The 21,967-nt window shown below is 46.8% G+C and overlaps 1 protein-coding gene across 8 annotated transcripts in view; it reads left to right on the top strand.

Annotated features, from left to right (window-relative positions):
- LOC140408380 (E3 ubiquitin-protein ligase RNF170-like) overlaps positions 1-21,967 on the top strand; it is a 57,813-nt gene that overhangs the window by 33,370 nt on the left and 2,476 nt on the right. For all 8 annotated transcript variants that reach the window (XM_072495502.1, XM_072495495.1, XM_072495501.1 and 5 more), the window contains one exon: positions 16,278-16,388. In XM_072495502.1, the coding sequence (XP_072351603.1) occupies positions 16,278-16,388 (111 nt within the window). The remainder of the gene's footprint in view (positions 1-16,277; positions 16,389-21,967) is intronic.

Raw genomic sequence — 21,967 nt, 5'->3', positions numbered from 1 at the left:
AACACCCAAACCACAAAAAAAAATTCTCACCCCAACAAACCCATACAAAACACAAAACAAACAAAAACAAAAAAACACCAAAAACAAACACACAACAACAAACAACAAAAACACCCAAACAAAACCCACACCCCCCAACACCCAACAACCCCCCCACCAAACCCCACACCACCCCCACCCCCACAAACAAAACAACACCCCCCAAACCCAACCAACCCCCACACCCAACCACCCCCCCAACCCCCCAACCCAACCCCACCCAACACCCCCCACCACCCCCCACCACCCCACCCCACACCCCCCCCCCACCCCCCAACACCCCCCCCCCCACCCCCCCCCACCCCCCACCCCCCCACCCCCCCCCACCCCCCCCCTCCCCCCCACCTCCCCCCCCCCCACACCCCCCCCCACCCCCCCCCCCCCCCACCCCCACCCCCCCCCACACCCCCCCCCACCCCCCCCCTCCCCCCACCCCCCTCCCCCCCACCCCACTCCCCCCCCCCTCCCCCCCCCCCTCACCCCCCCCCCCACCCCCCCCCCACCCCCCCCCCCCTCCCCCACCCCCCCTCTCCCCCCCCCTCTCCCCCCCCCCCCCCCCTCTCCCCCCCCCCCTCCCCCCACCCCCCCACTCCCCCCCCCCCTCTCCCCCCCCCTCTCCCCCCCCCACTCCCCCCCCCCCACCCCCCCCCCCCCCCCCCCACCACCCCCCCCTCACCCCCCCCCTCTCCCCCCCCCCCCTCCCCCCCCCTCCACCCCCCCCTCCCCCCCTCTCCCCCCCCCCCTCTCCCCCCCCCCTCTCCCCCCCCCCCCCCCCTCCCCCCCCTCACCCCCCCCCTCTCCCCCCCCCCTCCCCCCCTCCCCCCTCTCCCCCCTCCCCCCTCTCCCCCCCCTCCCCCCCCCCCCCCTCTCCCCCCCCTCTCCCCCCCCCCCCTCCCCCCCCCCTCCCCCCCCCCTCCCCACCCCCCCCCCCCCCCCCTCCCCCCTCCCCCCCCCCCTCCCCCCCCCCCCCTCCCCCCCCCCTCCCCCCCCCCCCCTCCCCCCCCCCTCCCCCCCCCTCTCCCCCCCTCTCCCCTCCTCTCCCCCCCCCTCCTCTCCCCCCCTCCTCTCCCCCCCCCCCTCTTCCCCCCCCCTCCTCTCCCCCCCCCTCCTCCCCCCCTCCCCCCCCCTCCTCCCCCCCTCCCCCCCTCCCCCCCTCCCCCCCCCTCCTCCCCCCCTCCCCCCCCCTCCTCTCCCCCCCCTCCTCTCCTCTCCCCCTCTCCCCCCCCCTCTCTCCCTCTCCCCCCCCTCCTCTCCCCCCCCTCCTCTCCTCTCCCCCTCTCCCCCCCCCTCTCTCCCCCCCTCTCCTCCCCCCCTCTCCTCCCCCCCTCTCCTCCCCCCCCTCTCCCCCCCCCCCTCTCCCCCCCCCTCTCCCCCCCCTCTCCCCCCTCCCCCCCCCCCTCTCCCCCCCCCTCCTCCCCCCCTCCTCCCCCCCCCTCCTCCCCCCTCCTCCCCCCCCTCCCCCCCCTCCTCCCCCCCCCTCCTCCCCCCCCTCCTCCCCCCCCCTCCCCCCCCCTCCTCCCCCCCCTCTCCTCCCCCCCCCTCCTCCCCCCCCTTCCTCCCCCCCCTCCTCCCCCCCCTTCCTCCCCCCTCCTCTCCCCCTCCCCCCCCCCTCCTCTCCCCCTCCCCCCTCCTCCTCCCCCCCTCCTCCCCCCTCCTCTCCCCCCCTCCTCCTCCCCCCCCCTCCTCCTCCCCCTCTCTCCCCCCTCCTCTCCCCCTCCCCCCCCTCCCCCCCCTCCTCTCCCCCTCCCCCCCCCTCCCCCCCCCCTCCCCCCCCCCCTCCCCCCCCCTCCCCCCCCCCCCCCCCTCCCCCCCCCCTCCCCCCCCCTCCTCTCCCCCTCCCCCCCTCCTCTCCCCCTCCTCTCCCCCTCCCCCTCTCCTCCCCCCCCTCACACCCCTCCCCCCCCCCTCCCCCTCCCCCCCCTCCTTCCTCCCCTCCCCCCCTCCTTGAGTTGAGAGGAACTCCTCCAACCTGAGTGCCAGCATCTTAGCCAAAATCTTGGCATCCACATTCAGCAGCGATATTGGCCTATAAGACCCCACTCCACCGGGTCTTTATCCTTTATCAGCAGCAATGACATGGATGCCTGTTCCATCATCTCTGGCAGCACCCCTTAGCCACCGTACCCCCAAACATTTCTCCCAACAGCAGCACTAGCTTATCCAAAATCCTTTATAAAACTCAACCAGGAAACCATCCGGTCCCGGTGCCTTACCAGTCTGCAACCTCCCCATCTCCACTCGCACCTCTTTCATCCCCACTGGCTCTTAGAACCCTGCCCTTTCCTCCTTGCCTACTTTAGGACACTCCAACCGCGCCAAAAACTCCCTCATTTCTGACTCACCCTCCGGACGCTCTGACCCATACAACTTTTTATAAAATTCCTCTTGATTGCCTTGTTCCGAACAGCAAGTTGTTGACCTTCTCCCCATACTCGTACACAGCCCCCTTCGCCTTCCTCACCTATCCTGTAGACAGAAGGTCAAACCTTGCCTGTAATTCCTTTCTCCTCACCAGAAGATCCATAGTAGGACTCTCCGCATACTTTCCATCCACCTCCAAAATTTCCTAAACCAGCCACTGCCTCTTCTCTCTGGCCTCCCTGTGCACTTGAGCCTTGAACGAGATGATCTTACCCCTTACTACCACCTTCAACGTTTCCCACACCACTGACAGCGAAACCTCCCCATTTCTTTTTATTTTAATTTTAAGAGTACCCAATTTTTTTTTTTTTTCAATTAAGGGACAATTTAGTGTGGCCAATCCACCTAACCTGTACATCTTTGGGTTGGGGGGATGAAACCCACGCAGACACTGGGAGAATGTGCAAACTCCACACGGACAGTGACCCAGGGCCAGGATTCGAACCCGGGTCCTCAGCGCCGCAGACCCAGTGCTAACCACTGCGCCACATGCCGCCCTATAAACCTCCCCATTCCTATTAAACTCCACATAATCCTTAATCATCTTTGCCAATTTACAACCATTCAGGTAGTAATCTGCCTTCCTGTTTTTGCTTCCAAAGTGCATAACCTCACACTTATCCAAATTATACTGCATCTGCCATTGATTTGCCCACTCGCCCAACCTGTCCAGATCATGCTGTAGGATCCCTGCATCCTCGTCACAATTCACCCTCCCACCTAACTTGGTATCATCTGCAAACTTTGAAATGTTAAATTTTGTTCCCTCATCCAAATCATTAATATATATATATTGTGAATAGCTGGGGTCCCAGAATCGATCCCTGTGGTACCCCGCTTGTTACTGCCTGCCAATTTGAAAAGGACCCATTAATCCCTACTCCTTGTTTTCGTTACTCCAATCCCATGCGCTTTAATTTTGCACAATAATCTCTTATGTGGGACTTTGTCAAATGCCTTCTGAAAGTCCAAATATAGCACATTGATTGGCTCCCCCTTGTCAAAGTGTACTGGTTACATCTTCAAATAATTCTAACAGATTTGTCAAGCATGATTTTCCCTTCATAAATCCATGCTGACTCTGACTGATCCTGCCACTGCTTTCTAAATGTTCCGCGAGAAAGTCCTTGATAATGGATTCAAGCATTTTCCCCACTACCGATGTTAGGCTTACTGGTCCATAATTCCCTGCTTTTTCTCTACCCCCCTTTTTGAATATCGGAGTGGCGTGAGCTACCCTCCAATCTGCAGGGACAGTTCCAGTGTCTATAGAATCCCAGAAGATGACCACCAATGCGTCCACTATTTCCAGAGCCACCTCCTTAAGCACTCTGGGTTGCAGATTCTCAGGCCCAGGGGATTTATCCACCTTCAATCCCATCAATCTTCCCAGCACCATTTCTCTACTAATGTTGATCTCCCTCAGTTATTCCCTCTCACTAAACCTTTCATTCTCCAGCATTTCTGGTATCTGATTTGTGTCCCCTTTTGTGAAGATCGAACCAAAGTAGGTATTCAATTGCTCAGCCATTTCTTTGGCCCTTATTATACATTTCTCTTTACCAATCTCTTTCTCTTCACATATCTATAGAAACACTTAGTGTCAGTCTTTATGTTCTCCGCAAGCTTCCTTTCGTACTGTACTTTCCCCTTCTTAATCAATCCCTTCCTTGATGAATTCTAAACTGCTCCCAATCCTCAGACCTATTATTTTTTTTTTGGCCAATCTGTATGCTTCCTTGGATCGGATACTATTTCTAATTTCCTTTGTAACCCATGGATTGGCCCTCTTACCCTGCTTTTCTGCCAGACAGGAATGAACCACTGTCATCCCTTTAAGTAACTCTCCACAATCTATCAAGGCCAACTCATGCTTCATATCTTCATAGTTCCCTTTATTAAGATTCATCACCCTAGTCTCCGAATCAACTACTTCACTCTCCATCTTGATAAAAAATTCTGTCATGTTATGGTCGTTCATCCCCAAGGGGTCTCGTACAGCCAGATTGGCAATGATTCCCTTCTCATTACACTGTATCCAGTCTAAGATGGCCTGCTCTCTAGTTGGTTCCTCCACATATTGGTCAAGAAAACCATCCCGTATACACTCCAGGAATTCCTCCTCTATGGCATTGTGGCTAATTTGATTTGCCCAATCTATGTGAAGATTAAAATCACCCATGATCACCGATATTCCTTAATTACATGCATCTCTAATTTTGTGTTTAATGCCATTTCCAACCTCACTACTGCAGTTTGGGGGTCTATATATGATACCGACTAATGTTTTTTGTCCCTTGGTATTTCTCAACTCTACCCATACACCCATATAGATATGTTAACTACATTCTTGAAATAAACTTTGTTTTGATAAAAGCGCCTAGGAAATCTGATGAATCACACCTGAAGTGAAGGCTCTTGTGCTCATCGTAGCCAAAGTCAACATAAAAGTTATAGGTCAGGTGAGCTTCTTAATACACCTTGGAGTTTCTAAGCCCTGGCCCATAACAGCAGCAATGCTAGTTCTGTACTGCCAAACACCGAGTTTTACTTTTATTAAAACTTAATTTGATATATAATCCTTTCTCATTTCTTTCCTCTCCAAAAGCTACTTTGAAATCTTGTTTTGTTTTTCTCCACATGATTCTTATCAATCATTTTGCACAAAATAGATTTTAGTTGCCTGAAAAATAGCTTTAAGGGCAGTTTTCTCTAGCTATTTTCAATTCCGGAAATTGAAGATTGACTCAGATGTGATCAGATTAGTGTTTCATACTTTTACCTGTCAAACCACGAGAAAGAGATCAGGTTGAAATACTCATTATAAGACCATAAGACACAGGAGCAGAATTAGGCTACTCGGCCCATTGAGTCTGCTCCACCATTCAATCATGGCTGATATTTTTCTCATCCCCATTCCCCTTCCTTTTCTCCATAACCCCTGATCCCTTATTAATCAAGAACCTATCTATCTCTGTCTTAAAGACACTTCAGTGATTTGGCCTCCATATCCTTCTGTGGCAGAGTTCCACAGATTCACCACTCCCTGGTTGAAGAAATTCCTCCTCATCTGTGTTTTAAAGGATTATTACTTCAGTCTGAGGTTATGTCCTTTGGTTCTAATTTTTCCTACTAGTGGAAGCACCCTCTCCACGTCCACTCTATCCAGGTCTCGCAGTATCCTGTAAGTTTCCATAAGATCCCCCCCCCCTTCATCCTTCTAAACTCCGAGTACAGACCCAGAGTCCTCAACCGTTCCTCATATAACAAGCTCTTCATTCCAGGGATTATTCTTATGAACCTCCTCTGGACCCTTTCCGAGGCCAGCACATCCTTCCTTCGATATCGGGCTCAAAACTGCTCACAATCCTCCAAATGGGATCTGACCAGAGCCTTATCCAGCCTCAGAATCCCTGCTCTTGTATTCCTCTCGACATGAATGCTAACATTGCATTTGCCTTCCTAACTGCCCTCAAAACCTGCACGTTAACCTTAAGAGAATCTTGAACATGGACTCCTAAGTCCCTTTGTGCTTCTGATTTCCTCAGCATTTCTCCGTTTAGGAAATAGTCTATGCCTCATTCTTCCTTCCAAAGTGCATAACCTCACACTTTTCCACATTGTATTCCATCTGCCACTTATTTGCCCACTCTCCTAGCTTGTCCAAGTCTTTCTGCAACTCGCCTGCTTCCTCAACACTACCTGTCCGTCTGCATATCTTTGTATCATATGCAAACTTAGCAACAGAGTCTTCAGTTCCTTCTTCCAGATCGTTAATGTATATTGTGAAAAGTAGTGGTCCCTGCACCAACCCCTGAGGCACACCACTAGTCACCCGCTGGCATCCTGAAAAAGACCCCTTTATCCCCACTGTTTCCCTTCGGCCAGTCACCAATCCTCTATCCATGACAGGATCTGACCCTTAACACATGGGCTCTTAACTTATTTAACAGTCTCCTATGTGGCATCTTGTCAAAGGCCTTCTGGAAATCTAAATAAATCACGTCCACTGGTTCTCCTTTGTCTAACTTCCTTGTTACCTCCTCAAAGAACTCTTAACAGATTTGACAGACACGGACTCCCCTTGACGAAGCTGTGCTGACTCAATCCTATTTTATCATGCGCTTCCAAGTATTCCGCAATCTCATCTTTAATAATGGACTCTCAAATCTTACCAATGACCGAGGTCAGACTAACCAGACTATAATTTCCCGTCTTCTGCTTCCCTCACTTCTTAAACAGGGATGTGACATTAGTCACTTTCCAGTCCTCTGGGACCCACCCTGCCTCCAGTGATTCCTGAAAGATCACCACCAAGGCCTCCACAATCTCCTCAGCTATCTCTTTTGAACCCTGCGATGTAGTCCATCCAGTCCAGGTGATTTATCCACCTTCAGACTTTTTAGTTTCCCCAGAATCTTCTCCTTAGTGGTGGCCACTATACACAGCTCTGCCCCCTGATTCTCCTGGAGCTCTGGCATCCCACTGGTGTCTTCCACCATGAAGACTGATGCAAAGTAACTATTCCGTTCCTCTGCCATTTCTTTGTTTCCTATTATTACTTCTCCAGCCTCATTTTCCAGTATGCCCCTCTCTTTTAGTGGCACCCATATGTATACATTTATTGTTTCAAACGCCTAGTCAGCTCTCAACAATGGCTAAGAGACTGGACCAGAACCATAACTTCTTCATGTTTTAAGACGGTGTGGAAAGATCTATTCGTTCCAGGAGTGATAATATAAGAAATAGTGCTTAGTTATTTTATAAACATACTTTATTAAAACTAAAGAAAAGGAAACTATATTTAAACTTTTAAACTTCAACTCTTACACTTACAGATTACATGTAGTTTCTTAAACTTAACACACTAGTTCCCATTAACCAACACTCCAACAGAACATGCAGCTCTCATGCCACTTACACAGGAAAGCAAAGGCAATGCTTGGATTTTTGATACAATTTTTTTTCCATTAGGGGACATTTGTTCAGAACCCTTTTCCAAAGCTTGCTCAGTGGCAACTTTCATGACCTCAATCGATTTCCAAAGCCTTTTCTCTACCTGTTCAAAACAAGATTCTTTTTCGCTCTCTAAGCTCCGCCCAACCCCTCAAACTAAGGTTCTCTGGGGTTTCCAGACTTGAACCTATCATCGTTATCTTGGCTGTTTAATGCCCACTCCCGTTTTTACAAAAGAACAGAGCCATGCAATTGACATGCAACTAACCTTTCATTGACAGACGAGGCATTCGGACTCTGTAGTGAGTTAATGGTTGGTCAGACTGGAGTGTCCGAAGGACAATGGATCTGGGGCATCCTTGTATTCCCACTAACGAGCTTAAGTCTGACTGGGACAGTATAACTCAGCCAGGTGTGGACATATCCCTCTGACTCCGTGCTGGCAGATTTTTTTTCCCTCAGTCTGTTTAACTCCTCAATTGCCTACTACATCTTGAATCTCATTTCTGGACCCAAGTTCCGAATATCTCCCTCGCATAACATTATCCATGGTGCTACAAGGGTTAAAATGAGAACATTGTCTTATTAAAGGGGTAAAACCTAGAGGAAAACCTTGCTCTATATTTACTAAAAATTTTCAATAAAGAACATTTCACTTATTAGAAGAGGAAATTAATTTGTTGTAAATCCTGATGGCATAATCTACACAGTCAGTTTTCTCATCACTGCCAGTTTAATTCTAAAGTGTCAAAGTTCCACCTTGCTCCATCTGCTGCAATGTAAAGGAAGTTTTCTATTGTTCAACTAGGTAGCTGGAAATATTCTTTCCAGAAGAGAAACTGAATACTGTCAATCAAAGTGAGTGAGTTGGTACAATATGTTAATTCAACAAATTTTTTTAAACATAAGACTTACTTTTATATCGCGCCTTTCATGACCTCAGGATGTTCCTAAGCACTTTACAGCCAATGAAGTGTTTTGATTTGTAGTCTCTCTTATAATAATGCAGGAAACCCAACAGACAACCTGTGCAGAGGAAGTTCCCACAAACTGGGGGCAATATGATAATGCCCAGATAATCCCCTCTTGTGCTGATGACTGAGGTATAAATTTTGGCCTGGACACCAGGGATAACTTCTCCACTCCTATTAGAAAGAGTGCCATAGGATCTTTTGCATCAATTTAAGAGGCGAGACGAGATCTGAGTTTAGTGTCTCATCCCAAAAATGTACCTCCGTCACACAGCACTTTCTCAGTACTAAATTGGAGTCAGCCTAGGTAGATTTCATAGAATTTACAGTGCAGAAGGAGGCCATTCGGCCCATCGAGTCTGCACCGGCTCTTGGAAAGAGCACCCTATCCGAGGTCCACACCTCTACCCTATCCCCATAACCCAGTAACCCCACCCAACACTAATGGCAATTTTGGACACCAAGGGCAATTTATCATGGCCAATCCACCTAACCTGCACATCTTTGGACTGTGGGAGGAAACCGGAGCACCCGGAGGAAACCCACGCACACAGGGGGAGGATGTGCAGACTCCGCACAGACAGTGACCCAAGCCGGAATCGAACCTGGGACCCTGGAGCTGTGAAGCAATTGTGCTATCCACAAGGCTACCGTGCTGCCCCATATCTTTAATTATTTTTAGTGTGGTGAATATAAGCCAAAGTATTCAGAGATCAAAAGCAATGAAGATGATTATTAAACAATGGAAATAACTCCTGTCAAAGGACCTCCTCATTGGCGCTCCAATTTTGCTCAGTGTTTCCCACACTAAATCAAAGGAGGTGACTGAAGAAGCAGCGATTACGTATTTCAATGTAGATGGGTGGGATACCTCAAACTTTCTTTTCCAAAGAAATTAGAGGCAGGCAGTACCATTATGGAACAAAGAAAATATTAAATAATTCCTACACAAAATCACATTCATGCTCATTATTAAATACATTTTGTAATCCTGAAAAAGGCAACCAAAGCCCTGTCCAAACCAAATCCATTTTGTAGTTTTTTGCTGTCAGCCAAAGCTGCATAGGGAGGGCTCCGAGCCCATGGTGGACTTTCATTCTCCACCCAACAGATTGACATTGGAATTATTCATCAGCAGCATGGACAGCAGCCAAATAGCACAGATAACAGGAGCTGCCCAGCAAAAGCCATCAAACAACTGAACCAGAGAAATGTAATCTATTCAGTCAGGATGCATGTGCTGTGGTTCATTGTCACGGAGGACAATGACTCCCCAAAGCTCGTTCACAATCTACAAGGCATAAGTCAGGAGTGTGATTGAATACTCTTCACTCGCCTTGATGAATGCAGCTCCAACAACACTAGAGAAGCTCAACACTATTCAGGACAAAAAAGCCCGATTGATTGGCACCCTGTCTGTAACCTTCAACATCCACTCCCTCCACCACTGACACGCAAAGGCAGCATCTACGAAATGCACTGTAGCAACTCACCAGGGCCCCTTTAACATCACGTTCCAAATTCGAAATCTCTCATCACCTCAAAGGACAAGAGCAACAGATGCATGGGAACATCACCAGCAAGTTTCCCCTCCAAGCCACGCACCATCCTGTCGATTGTACCATTTGTCAATGTTCCCTGTTGATTATTCTTGTGTCTACTATGTACGTACATTCCTCGGCCGCAGAAAAATACTTTCACTGTACTTCGGTACATGTGACAATAAATCAAATCAAAAACTTGGAAATATATTGCTGTTCCTTCACTGTCGCTGAATCATAATCCTGGAACTCCCTAACAGCACTGTGGGTGTATCTACACCACATGGACTGCAGCGGTTCAAGAATGCGGTTCACCATCACCTTCTCGAGGACAATTGGAGATGGACAATAAATGCTGACCTGGGAGCAACACCTGCATCCCATGAATGAATCAACTGAAAAAATCAGGTTCCCAATTTCCCTTGGCTTTTTGCAAAAGATCATCTGGCACTATTCTAAAGAAGTTCAGGGAGGTTTTTTTTGGTAAGTTCAGAGAGTTTTGCTTCCCTGGCCAAATTTTATCCCTCAACAATATTGAGTAACTGATTATCAGGCCATATATCTTGTTTTATGAGATCTTGTAAAGTGACCACCCTAGCAGTGAAGCACATTAGATGACACTCGATGCTCGTTCTTTCTTCAAATCAGAAGTCTAATGGAATAACCACCTTTCATCTGACTGGGTACAATGGCATTTAAGAAGAAAAGACACCTTTATCACTGAATTTAATATCCACCTCTTCCACCATAAGCACCTTGTGGCTGCAATATGCACGATAAACTGAAGCATAGTGGTTATGTTGCTGGAGTACTAATCCTGGGCACATGAATTCAAAACCCACTGTGACACTTGTGAATTTTAATTCAGTCTTTTAGAAATAGAAGCATAAAATCTGGCACAGTATCAGTAAAAAGTGACCGCGAAACTGTCAGATTGCCATTAAAATCTGGACTGTCCTTCAGGAAAGGAAATCTGCCTGCTTTGGGTCTTGGATATTTTCTTGGTTGCAGCAGTGCGAAAGGCACAATGTAAATGCAAGTCGTTGTTCGCTGCACTTAACAGAATATATACGCTGCAATTTTAAAACTAAATTGGGGCAAGCCTGATTTAAAGAGCCTGAGATGAGAGAACTTTGAAGTAGCCTGTGAACCATGGTTTCCACAAACAAGCTTGTTGAGCTTTAATTTATAATTTTGATACCTGCAACCTCTGATTTTTTTTTCAAACTTGTATGGCTTCAGTTTGTTTCTCCCCCCCCCCCCCCCCCCCCAACACCTTGCTGACGATTAATTCTCCGCGAAGAAGTCGATAAATGGTTGCCACCTCCGGGCGAACCCTGTCACATCGTTTTTCTGAGCAGAACAAAACCCCAAAATCCTGAAACACAACCCAGCCACGAACATGGGATTCAGTATGGGTATTCCCGCATCCTTATGATGACAGCAGAATAGGAGCAGGAGAAAAAGAAAATAACAGGCATGCAAGATATACCTTAAAGAAAATTACCTTGGTTCCTTGAGTTGGAACAGGTCATTAAGGGCATTTGGAGGAACTGCATCTCCCGTTCAGCACATCCTCACAAATACTTAAGACTAAAAAATAGGCATATCTCAGCACACTGGGCTGTGCATCACCTAGTGGTATTACTGTGCACAAACAATAGGTGTTTCCTTTTCTTCAGTCTCTCCCTGTACTGCTCTTAAATTTATCCTGGTTTTGCACTGTAGTACTTCCTGTGGTCCAGAGCTGCCTTTGGGCTTGGCTGCACGGCAGCATTACAAGTTTGTTGGAATTGAAGTGGCATTGTGTCGGGGCTTCTGAAGTTGTGTCAGCAGCCTGTTTCTGTACCTTGCCGCCAACTTGAGCAGGCGTCTGAGAAGACTGGAATAAAAACGGTCACATAAGCTGTTATCGTGAAGATAGATAATTCGTGCCACTTGTGCTAAGTCCTGGATTTGAATGCCCAATGATTGGGTAGACATTGTGGTATCTTTCAGTTCCTGCAGAACCTGAAAGATGGCATCCCGTAACTGTTGCACGCAAGCTTAGTTTTCAATCCAAATGACGGCTGAAGCACTTGAAATCCTTGCAGCTGTGGGATCAGTGAATCAAGCAGCTGTGCAAGCATTCCTGCAAAGATATCAGAGCGGCAGACCACCCAGCTATAGAAGCATTGTGTGTTTGTACGATTATAGTTTGAGGAAATACAAGTGGAAAACTCTCTTTGGAAGTGCCATCTCTGGGTCAGTGAAGCCTGCATTTTACATGTTAACCCAGATATTCTATGCTTGTACTCTAATGTTGAGTGCTATCTTTGAGCCAAAAAGAGATAATAAATAAGAGTTCAATATCTCTGGGTTAACATGTAAAATGCAGGCTTCACTGACCCAGAGATGGCACTTCCAAAGAGAGTTTTCCACTTGTATTTCCTCTACCCTACTTAGGCCCAATTCCCCCATCCTATTCCTGCAACCCACCCTAAGGGGTAATTTAGCATGACCAATGCACCTAATCCACCCATCTTTAGACTGGGAGGAAACCGGAGCACCCGGAGGAAACCCATGCAGACACGGGAAGAAAGTACAAACTCCACAGACAGTTTCCCGAGGTTGGAATCAAACCCGAGTTCCTGGTGCTGTGTGTCAGCAGTGCTACCCACTGTGCCACCGGGCTTCCCGTAAACTCTGATTCATTATCATTGTCATAAAATCTCTGAATTTACACACTTTAAGGAGAAAAAAAGCCTGAAATGTCACAACCAGTATCCTTCCTCTTTTCAGATTAGTGAGTGGCCATCTCTTTGTTTCTAACAGTTTCAGTTTTTATTTTGAATTTTCATGGTTTGCAGTTTATTTTGTTTCGTATGGTTTCTGAATCATTTAAACAGTGTGTATCTCTAATTGTCACAAGTTATAATCTGAGTGATTCAAACAGTTATATGACTTCTGTTTACAGAATTTCTATCTGATTCACACAGTTTATCTCCGCACTGCTCTATTTAAGTCTACCATTGCTCAATATTTGTGTTCTTCACGGTTTGTATCATTCAAACTAAGTTTGGCTGTGCCATCTGTTAGGTTTTATACGGTAATCATTTAGACTTCCACTTAATACATGTTTGAAAACCAGGAAACACTAACATATCAGTTTTCATTCTCAAAGCACTGATACAATCTATGCAGTGCTTCTGAGACTGGTACTGAAGAGACTTGCAAGCAATGCACGCACTGACTGCTCTAAGTAACTTGACTGTTCACACTAGCCTAAGCAAGGTTATAATAAAGTCCTGAATGGGGCTCTTGAATGCTGCATCTTCATGGGGTTAATGATTAAATTAATAAAGATAAAAGGGGATATGGGGATTGTGCGAGAAGATGATATCGAGGTAGATTGAGCAGCACGGCAGCACTGTGGCTTCACGGTCCCAGGTTCGATTCCCCGTTGGGTCACTTGTCTGTGCTGAGTCTGCATGGGTTTCCTCCGGGTGCTCCAGTTTCCTCCCACAGTCCAAAGACATGCAGGTTAGGTGGATTGGCCATGCTAAATTGCCATTAGTGTCCAAAAAAGGTTGGGAGGGGTTATTGGGTTACGGGGATAGGGTGGAAGTGAGGGCTTAAGTGGGTCGGTGCGGACTCGATGGGCCGAATGGCCTCCTTCTGCACTCTTTGTTCTATGTCCCATTAACCATCATCTCACTGGCTGAGCAACTCGAGGAGCCGAATGGCCCACTCCTGTTCCTATTTCCTTTGTTCCTGGGATGTCTCCCAACTATGACTCTGAGACCAGTGTGTTCTGTCTTCGTCTATGAAGTATGCATGTGCTTGCTATCTGCCATTTTGGGGACTTGTGCCACATAGCACCTGAGAAGTGGGTGATTATGCAATCTTTGGGCTGATGTCTTTTATCTGAACCAGTAAAGTGCAGGAAATCAGTGGGTCCAGTCCATACAAAGCTGTACCTAAGCAAGCAGGACTAGAACAGCAATAAGGTTTGTTTCATTCCGAACAGGATTGTCAGCAGCAATAGTACTCCCATGCATTGGAAGCCTACTCCAGAATGTCCCCACCAGTCAGCTTATCATAGATTATCATAGAATTTACAGTGCAGAAGGAGGCCATTCGGCCCATCGAGTCTGCACCGGCTCTTGGAAAGAGCACCCTACCCAAGGTCAACACCTCCACCCTATCCCCATAACCCAGTAACCCCACCCAACACTAAGGGCAATTTTGGACACTAAGGGCAATTTATCATGGCCAATCCACCTAACCTGCACATCTTTGGACTGTGGGAGGAAACCGGAGCACCCGGAGGAAACCCACGCACACACGGGGAGGATGTGCAGACTCCGCACAGAGTGACCCAAGCCGGAATCGAACCTGGGACCCTGGAGCTGTGAAGCAATTGTGCTATCCACAATGCTACCGTGCTGCCCTTTCTCAAAAGCGGAGAGCAGCAGATGGTCCTCTGGGACAATGGTGACTTTAATTTTATTTCAATTTGCTCTATGTCATCATCTCTTATTTACTATAGTGACTTTAGTTTTTCAATGTACCACAGATACCCTTCAGGATTGAATAATTTGTACTGAAGGGGTAAAAATCTTTATCCTGGGCTTCTTTTGTGGGAATGGTTATAGTACCTTTTCTTGTAAATTTCAGTCTGTTTGATCACCAGCTCCAATGAAGTATATAATTTCTCTACAAATCTGTGACAATTTCTCATTCAATGCTTACATTGTTACTTCAATATCCCCATTCCTACCTCTTTTTTGCTTCTTTATTGTTCATTATATGTAATCCACTGTTACATTTGATTGAATTTAAAGTATTGATCTTGAAAATTGTCCACTTACATAATTGTAGACCCCAGTGGTCAGCTCGTCTTATCCAGGTTTTGATATATTGACTGGAATTCTCCAGACATTCATGCCTGGATTCTCTGATCCCTCTCGCAGCTTACTCCCTCCTGCGGGTTTCCCAGCAGCATGGGGCGGCTTCAATGGGAATTCCCATTGACAGCGGTGAGAGCAGAAAATCCTGCTGGCAGTGGATGGCACACCGCCAAGAAACACACGCTTGGGAGGCCGGTGAATCTCAACCAATGGGTTCTATCTGGCTGTTTCTTGCCCCCTAGAAATCGAAATTGTTCATGTAACTCACTGTGTGCACGATTTTATCGAAACAGGACAAAATCCAAAAACACAATTGTTTTTTCCTTATTCACTAATAATCATAATTGAATCCAGTGACCATTTGCCTCCTTCCTCTGTCTCTGGGCCTCCAAGATTCGAGCTGTAACTATTGCTGAAACCATGATACTTGGTTGGGACTGGACAGAGCAGAATTGGGAGACAAGTCAGATCTCGTTGCAGTACATGCTGCTAGATTGAAATGGAACAAATAACTCTAACAACCATAGAATCTCTATAGTGCAGAGGAGGCCATTCAGCCCATTGGGTCTACATCAACCCTCTGAAAGAACACATTAGCTAGGCCCACTCTCCCGCCCTATCCTCCTAACCCTGCAAATTCATCATGGCCAATCCACCTAACCTACATATCCTTGTGAGAGGGAACTGGAGCACCTGGAGGAAACCCACGGAGACACGGGGGGGGTGGGGGGGGGGAATATGCAAACTCCACACAGTCATCCAAGGCTGGAATCGAACCCGAGTCCCTGAAGTGAAATAAAAATCGCTTATTGTCACAAGTAGGCTTCAAATGAAGTTATCGTGAAAAGTCCCTAGTCGCCACATTCTGGCGCCTGTTCGGAGAGGCTGGTACAGGAGTTGAACCCGCGCTGCTGGCCTTGGTCTGCTTCATAAGCCAGCTATTTAGCCCACTGTGCTAACCTGGCTCTGTAAGGCAGCAATGCAACCACAGTGACACCATGCCGCTAAAAGACAAAAGTTTCTTTTTAAAAGGAAGAATCATTGTGTTTCAGAGAGAAGTGTATTGACATTGAGCTGCTTCTTTTCAATTAATTAATTTCATTTGTTCAATTCAGAAAGCAATTTCTTGGTCTGCACTAGACGTTGTCTTAGGCTCAGTATCACCAGTCCCTCCACTAAACTTTCCTGAAACCTTCTACAACTGGGAGTATACATTTACTGCCCAATATTTTTTTTAATTGAAGCATAGCTCTGGAACTATAACAATAAGATGCTCTGTTCCAGATTCTGCAATCTTGCACATAAAATTGATTTTACAAAATTACATAAACCGGAAGTTGAGATTTAGTTGAGCCGGTCAATTAAAATAATTTTAATAATAAGTGATTTAGTAGATTAATTGCTATGTATGATTTGACAATGTACAATAATATCATGATTTTAATTGTCTTTGGTAGGTTACATTGTTATTCCCACTGTTCCCAGTGAATGACGAGCAGCAAGAGTCTATGGAGGTTATTCAAAATATAAATGATTATAACAGAAGGTTTTCTGGTCAGCCCAGATCTGTAAGTATACAAGAATTTATGACTGTAAATCATAAATTAATTCTAAAAGTTAGTGATTATTAAAAAAATACTTTTTGATTAAAATATTTTACATTTCAGTAACTCTGTAACCACGTTCTCCACTTTCTACATGGAATAATTAACGCGAAATTGTTATGTATCTCGACATATCTAAGTTTGATCCTGATTTCAAGGGGTAAACATCTTCTGGCATATACTTTCAAGAAATCCTCCCTTCCCATACCTGACATTAATGGCTACAATTATTGTGCATATCCTTCTAGGCCCTGAAAAGGTTCTTTCATTTCTGTGTATCCCAGACATTCTGACCTTCCAGAATTTCCCTCAAGTATGTTTACCAAGTGTTGCCTATTCTGCTATACTAATTATGCACCAAATGATAATTAACCTCCTGCCTAACTCCCATTGAACTAGCTAACTCATTCTCAGACCAAATTCTTTCTCATGTCAATCACATTCTGTTGCTTCCCACTCATTTATTATGTACTACAACTCTATGACCTTCTGCAAGGTCTATCCAAACAATTCCTTCATACTCGGTCATGAAAATCGCTATAGCCCCAAGGACCATAGGCTGCTCTCTCCTTTTTGAGCGACGATAAGACATAGGACCCTGCTCTGCCATTCAATGAGATTTTGGCTGATCTGATGATGATCCTCAACTCTGCTTTCCCGCCTTATCCTAATTAACCTTGATTCCCTTACTGATTAAAAATCTGTCTATCTCAGCCTTCAACATCTTAGTGACCCAGTTTCCACAAAGAATTCCAAAGATTGACTACCCACAGAAAGAAGAAATTCTCCCTCATTTCTGTCTTAAATGGCGACTCTAAGATTATGCCCTCTGGTCCTAGACTGTCCTACAAGTGGAAACAGCCTCTCAGCATCTAACCTGTCAAGCCCCCTGAGAATGCGATATGTCTCAATAAAGGTTGCCTCTCATTCTTCATGAGTACAGGCCAACCAACTCAACCTCTCCTCTTGGGAAGTGAAGGGTCTGGAGGGTTTTGGGGACCTGTTCATGGAGGGAAGGTTTGCCAGGTTCAGGGAGTTAGCTAATAAATTTCAGTTACGCAACTGTTTTGGGAGGCACGGTAGCACAGTGGTTAGCACTGTTGCTTCACAGCGCCAAGGTCGGAGGTTCGATTCCTGGTTTGGGTCACTGTCTGTGTGGAGTCTGCACGTTTTCCCTGTGTCTGCGTGAGTTTCCTCCGGGTGCTCCGGTTTCCTCCCACAAGTCCCGATAGAAGTGCTGTTCGGTAATTTGGACATTCTGAATTCTCCCTCGGTGTACCCGAACAGGCGCCGGAATGTGGCGACTCGGGACTTTTCACAGTAACTTCATTGCAGTGTTAATGCAAGCCTACTTGTGACAATAAAGATTATTTAAATTTTAAAACTCCAGCCTTTTTCGGTATTTTCAAGTTCATAACTTCTCGCCTAAGGCTTTTCCATTTCCTTTGGCACCACGTTCTTACATGATGAAGAGGGTTCTATCTCCGCTCGGCCGGGCGAGGGGTTTATTTCAAACCTACTTGGCCATATCTTTCGTTGGATTCCGAGGGCAGCATGGTGGCACAGTGGTTAGCACTGCTGCTTCACGGCGCCAAGGTCCCAGATTCGATCCCAGCTCTGGGTCACTGTCAGTGTGGAGTTTGCATGGGTTTCACCCCCACAACCCAAAGATGTGCAGGGTAGATGGATTGGCCACACTAAATTGCCCCTTAATTGGAATAAATTAATTGGGTACTCTTTAAAAAAATTAATTTAAAAAAAATCTTTCGGCGGATTCCGCTTCGCAAAACGGTGAGAGGAGAAAATGGTAAAGTGAATTTTCCCCTATTCTTATTTGTGAGGTCTGGTGTGAGGCCCTTCACAGGATAAACTCCACGTCCTCTTGTGCTTGGTTGAGCCTAATTCAGTTTAAGGTGTTAAGGAGTGTTTTTTTCCCAAATTTTGAGAATAGGTGTTCCCTTGGCCCTGCTAGCTACATGCATATGTCTGGTCCTGCCTCAAACTTGTGAGATTCTGGGTTTCCTTCTTTAAAACCATGTCAGAAATACTCCATGTGGATTTAGATCCATGTTCACTGGTGGTCATCTTTGGGGTTTTGGATTTGCTGGTAATTCAGATTGGGGTAGAGGTGGATGTTGTCACCTTTGCCTCACTGATAGCCTGGAGGCGAATATTGTTTGGTTGGAGGTCTCCTACTCTGCCCAGTACTTCTGCTTGGTTGGGTGATTTAATATCATTCCTACACTTGGAGAAAGTCAAATTCACCATCTGGGGGTTGCCAGAGAGGATCTATCCAAGATGGCAACCATTTATTTCTTTTTAAGGATCTAGTCACCTTCAGCTGTTAGGTTTAGGTAAGTTTTGTTAATTTTGTTAATTATGTGTTGGGATTTTTTTTACCTTTCGTATTTGTTTGTGATTTTTTGAATTCTTTTGCTCTGGTTTGTGTTATTATGAAAAAACTTTAATAAATATATTTTTAAAAACTCAACCTCTCCTCACTAGAAAATCCCTCCACACCCGGGATCAATCTAATGAACCTTTTCCGGACTTCCTCCAATGCCAGCATATCTTTCCTTAGAAAAGGAGAACAAAACTGTTTACAGAATTCCGGGTGTGGTCTAACTAGTGCCTTGTATAGCTTTAGCAAGCCTTCCCTATTTTTATACTCTATTCCCTTTGAAATAAAGGCCAACATTCCATTTGCCTTGCCTATTTATTACCTGCTGAAATTCCGTGATAGCTTTTTGCTCGAGGATCCCCAAATCCTTCTGTGTTGCAGCAGTTTTCTGTTTAAATAATATTCAGCTTCTTTAGTCTTCCTACCAAAGTGCACAACTTCACATTTTCTGACATATTCCATCTGCCAAGTTTTTGCCCACTCGCCTAACCTGTCTATATCCGTCTGTAGACTCTTTGTGTCATCCTCACCACTTGCCTTTCCACCTAGTTTTGTCATCCACAAGCTAGATCCACAAGCTAGACAATAGTACATTCACTTCCATCGTCCAAGTCATTAATATATATTGCAAATAATTGTAGCCCCAGCATTGGTCCTGTGGCACTCCACTGGCTACAGGTTGCCATTCTGAAAGTGCCCCTCTTATCTCAACTCCCTTTTATCAGTTAGCCAATCCTCTAGCCACGCTAATACACCAACGCCATAGGTTATCTTATTAAGTAGCCTTTTGTGCGATCATCTTATTAAGTAGCCTTTTGTGCGATATCTCATCACATTTTATTACATCCACTGGTCCCCCTTTATCTATCCTGCTCGTTACCACCTCAAAGAATTCTAATAAATTTGTTGGCATGATTTCCCCTTTGTGAAACCATGCTGACTCTGCTTGATATCTTAAGTATTTCTAAATGCCCTGTTAATACTTTTTTAAAAATTGTATTTTATTCCAAAATCAATAGCATTCTCAACACCCCCACAATTCAGTCTACAAATTTCCCCCATTTCACGCCCTCCCTTCTCTCCACGTCCCCCCCCACCCCCCTCCCTCCGCGACAAACAATCCCTCAAATATTATCATGAACAGTCCTTACCGTGTCTCAAAGCCCTCCACTGATGTCCTCAACTCAAACTTGATCTTTTCCAGCCGGAGGACGTCATATAGGTCCCCCAACCAGGCGGCCACACCCAGCAGCGTCGCCATCCGCCAATCCAGCATTATATCCTTCGCCGGGCAATTAGAGGCCAAGGCCACGACAGCGGTCCTCCACCCCTCCATCAGCTCCGGCTTTTCCAACACCCCAAAGATCCATTGGGTTCAGCCTGACCTCTACCCCCACAATCTTCGATAGCGCCCCGAACACTGCCTTCCAGTATCTCTCCAACTTCTCTCAGCCCAAGAACATGTGCGCATGATTCGCTGGCCCTCGCCCACACTTCTCACACTCGTCTGCCACCCTCTGGAAGAGCCCACTCATCCTCACCGGGGTCATATGCACCCTGTGCACCACCTTGAATTGAATCAAGCTCATCCTCACAAGAGGTCGAATTTACCCTACGCATCACCTCACTCCACACTTCCTTTCCTATCTCTCCCCTCCCCTCCCCCCCCCCCAACCAACTTCTCCTCCCATTTATTCTTGATCCTCACCACCTGCGCTCCCCTTGCTCTCCCAGCCAACCATATATATCGCCAATCCTGTCCTCCCCCCTTCACATCCGGGGGCAGCAGCCGCTCCAACAGGGTGTACTCCGGCAGCTTGGGAATCCCTCTCCATTCCTTCTGCACAAAATCCCTCACTTGCATATACCAGAATTCACTTCCCTTCGGCAACTCCAACCTCTTCCGCAGCTCTTCCAGGCCTACAAACCTCTCTTCCAGGTACAACTATCCCTTGCCCTCACTAGCCCAACCCCCACCACGTCCTATGTCTGCCATCCAGTTCCCCCTGTAATTTCCACACATCAGTGTCAGCACCAACAGATCAGACTGTACCACCAGAATCACCCTCTGCCTCCCAGTGGCAGCAGAAGCGACACCGTCACCATGGCCATCAAGCTGGATCCTCTACAGGACTCCTCCGCCATCCTAACCCACTCTCACCCGTTACCCCTTCCACCACCATTTCACCTTCTCCATGTTCGACACCCAGTAGTAATGCAGCAGGTTCGGGAGCGCCAGCCCCTCTTTCTGCCTCTGGAGCAGGGCCCCCTTTACCCTTGGTACCTGCCCCACCCATACAAACTCCAAGATCAGTCTCCAATTTCTGGAAAAAAGCCTTGGGGGTCCAAGATCGGGATGTTCTGAAATACAAGCAGGACTCTTGGCAGCACATTCATCTTAACCACCTTGACCCTCCCTGCCAATGTCAGGTGCAACGTATCCCATATCCTAAAATCACCCCCTAACCTCCTCCATCAACCACTTGTACATCGTCACCTACTCCCTGCTCTGCCAGTACTTCCTTTATAATGGACTCTTAACATTTTGCCAATGACAGCTGTTAAAACTGGCCTAACATTACCTGTTTTTTGTCTCCGTTTTTGAATAAGGGTATTACATTGGCAGTTTTCCAATCCTCTGGGACTTTTCCAGAATTAAGGATTTTTGGAAAATTATGACTAGTGCATCCACTATCTCTGTAGCTACTTCCTTTAATATCCTAGGATGCAATCCATAAGGCCCAGAGGGCTTATTGGATCGATCAGCCTTTAGCCCTATTCGTGTCCCTCATACGTTTTCTCTAGTGATAGTTACTGTATTTATTTCCTCCCTCCTCACCAGCACCTCCCCCTTTGCCCCATCCTATTTTTTAAAAGCAAGCTAAAAAGCACTTGTTAATTTAATGCATATTTAAGATACGAATGAACAGAATAGTTTTCACAGCACAATTTAACTATTTCCAATCTGCAAATGTTTTTAATGGAGGCCTATCTCATTTTACAAGGCAGCACACCTCTGAACTGATTGGTACTAACATTAGAAATTATTCTGTCTCTCTGTTCCAAACTTAACCTGGATTTGAGGGTGAAGTCAAGTTTGACCTCTGACTCTCAGCTCACTATAGAAGGCGGGCTTGCCAAT

The sequence above is a fragment of the Scyliorhinus torazame genome, chromosome 3, assembly GCF_047496885.1.
Source record: "Scyliorhinus torazame isolate Kashiwa2021f chromosome 3, sScyTor2.1, whole genome shotgun sequence".
NCBI lineage: Eukaryota > Metazoa > Chordata > Chondrichthyes > Carcharhiniformes > Scyliorhinidae > Scyliorhinus > Scyliorhinus torazame.
The sequence above is the reverse complement of the archived record's forward strand: the minus strand, read 5'-3'. Positions and strand labels throughout refer to the sequence as shown.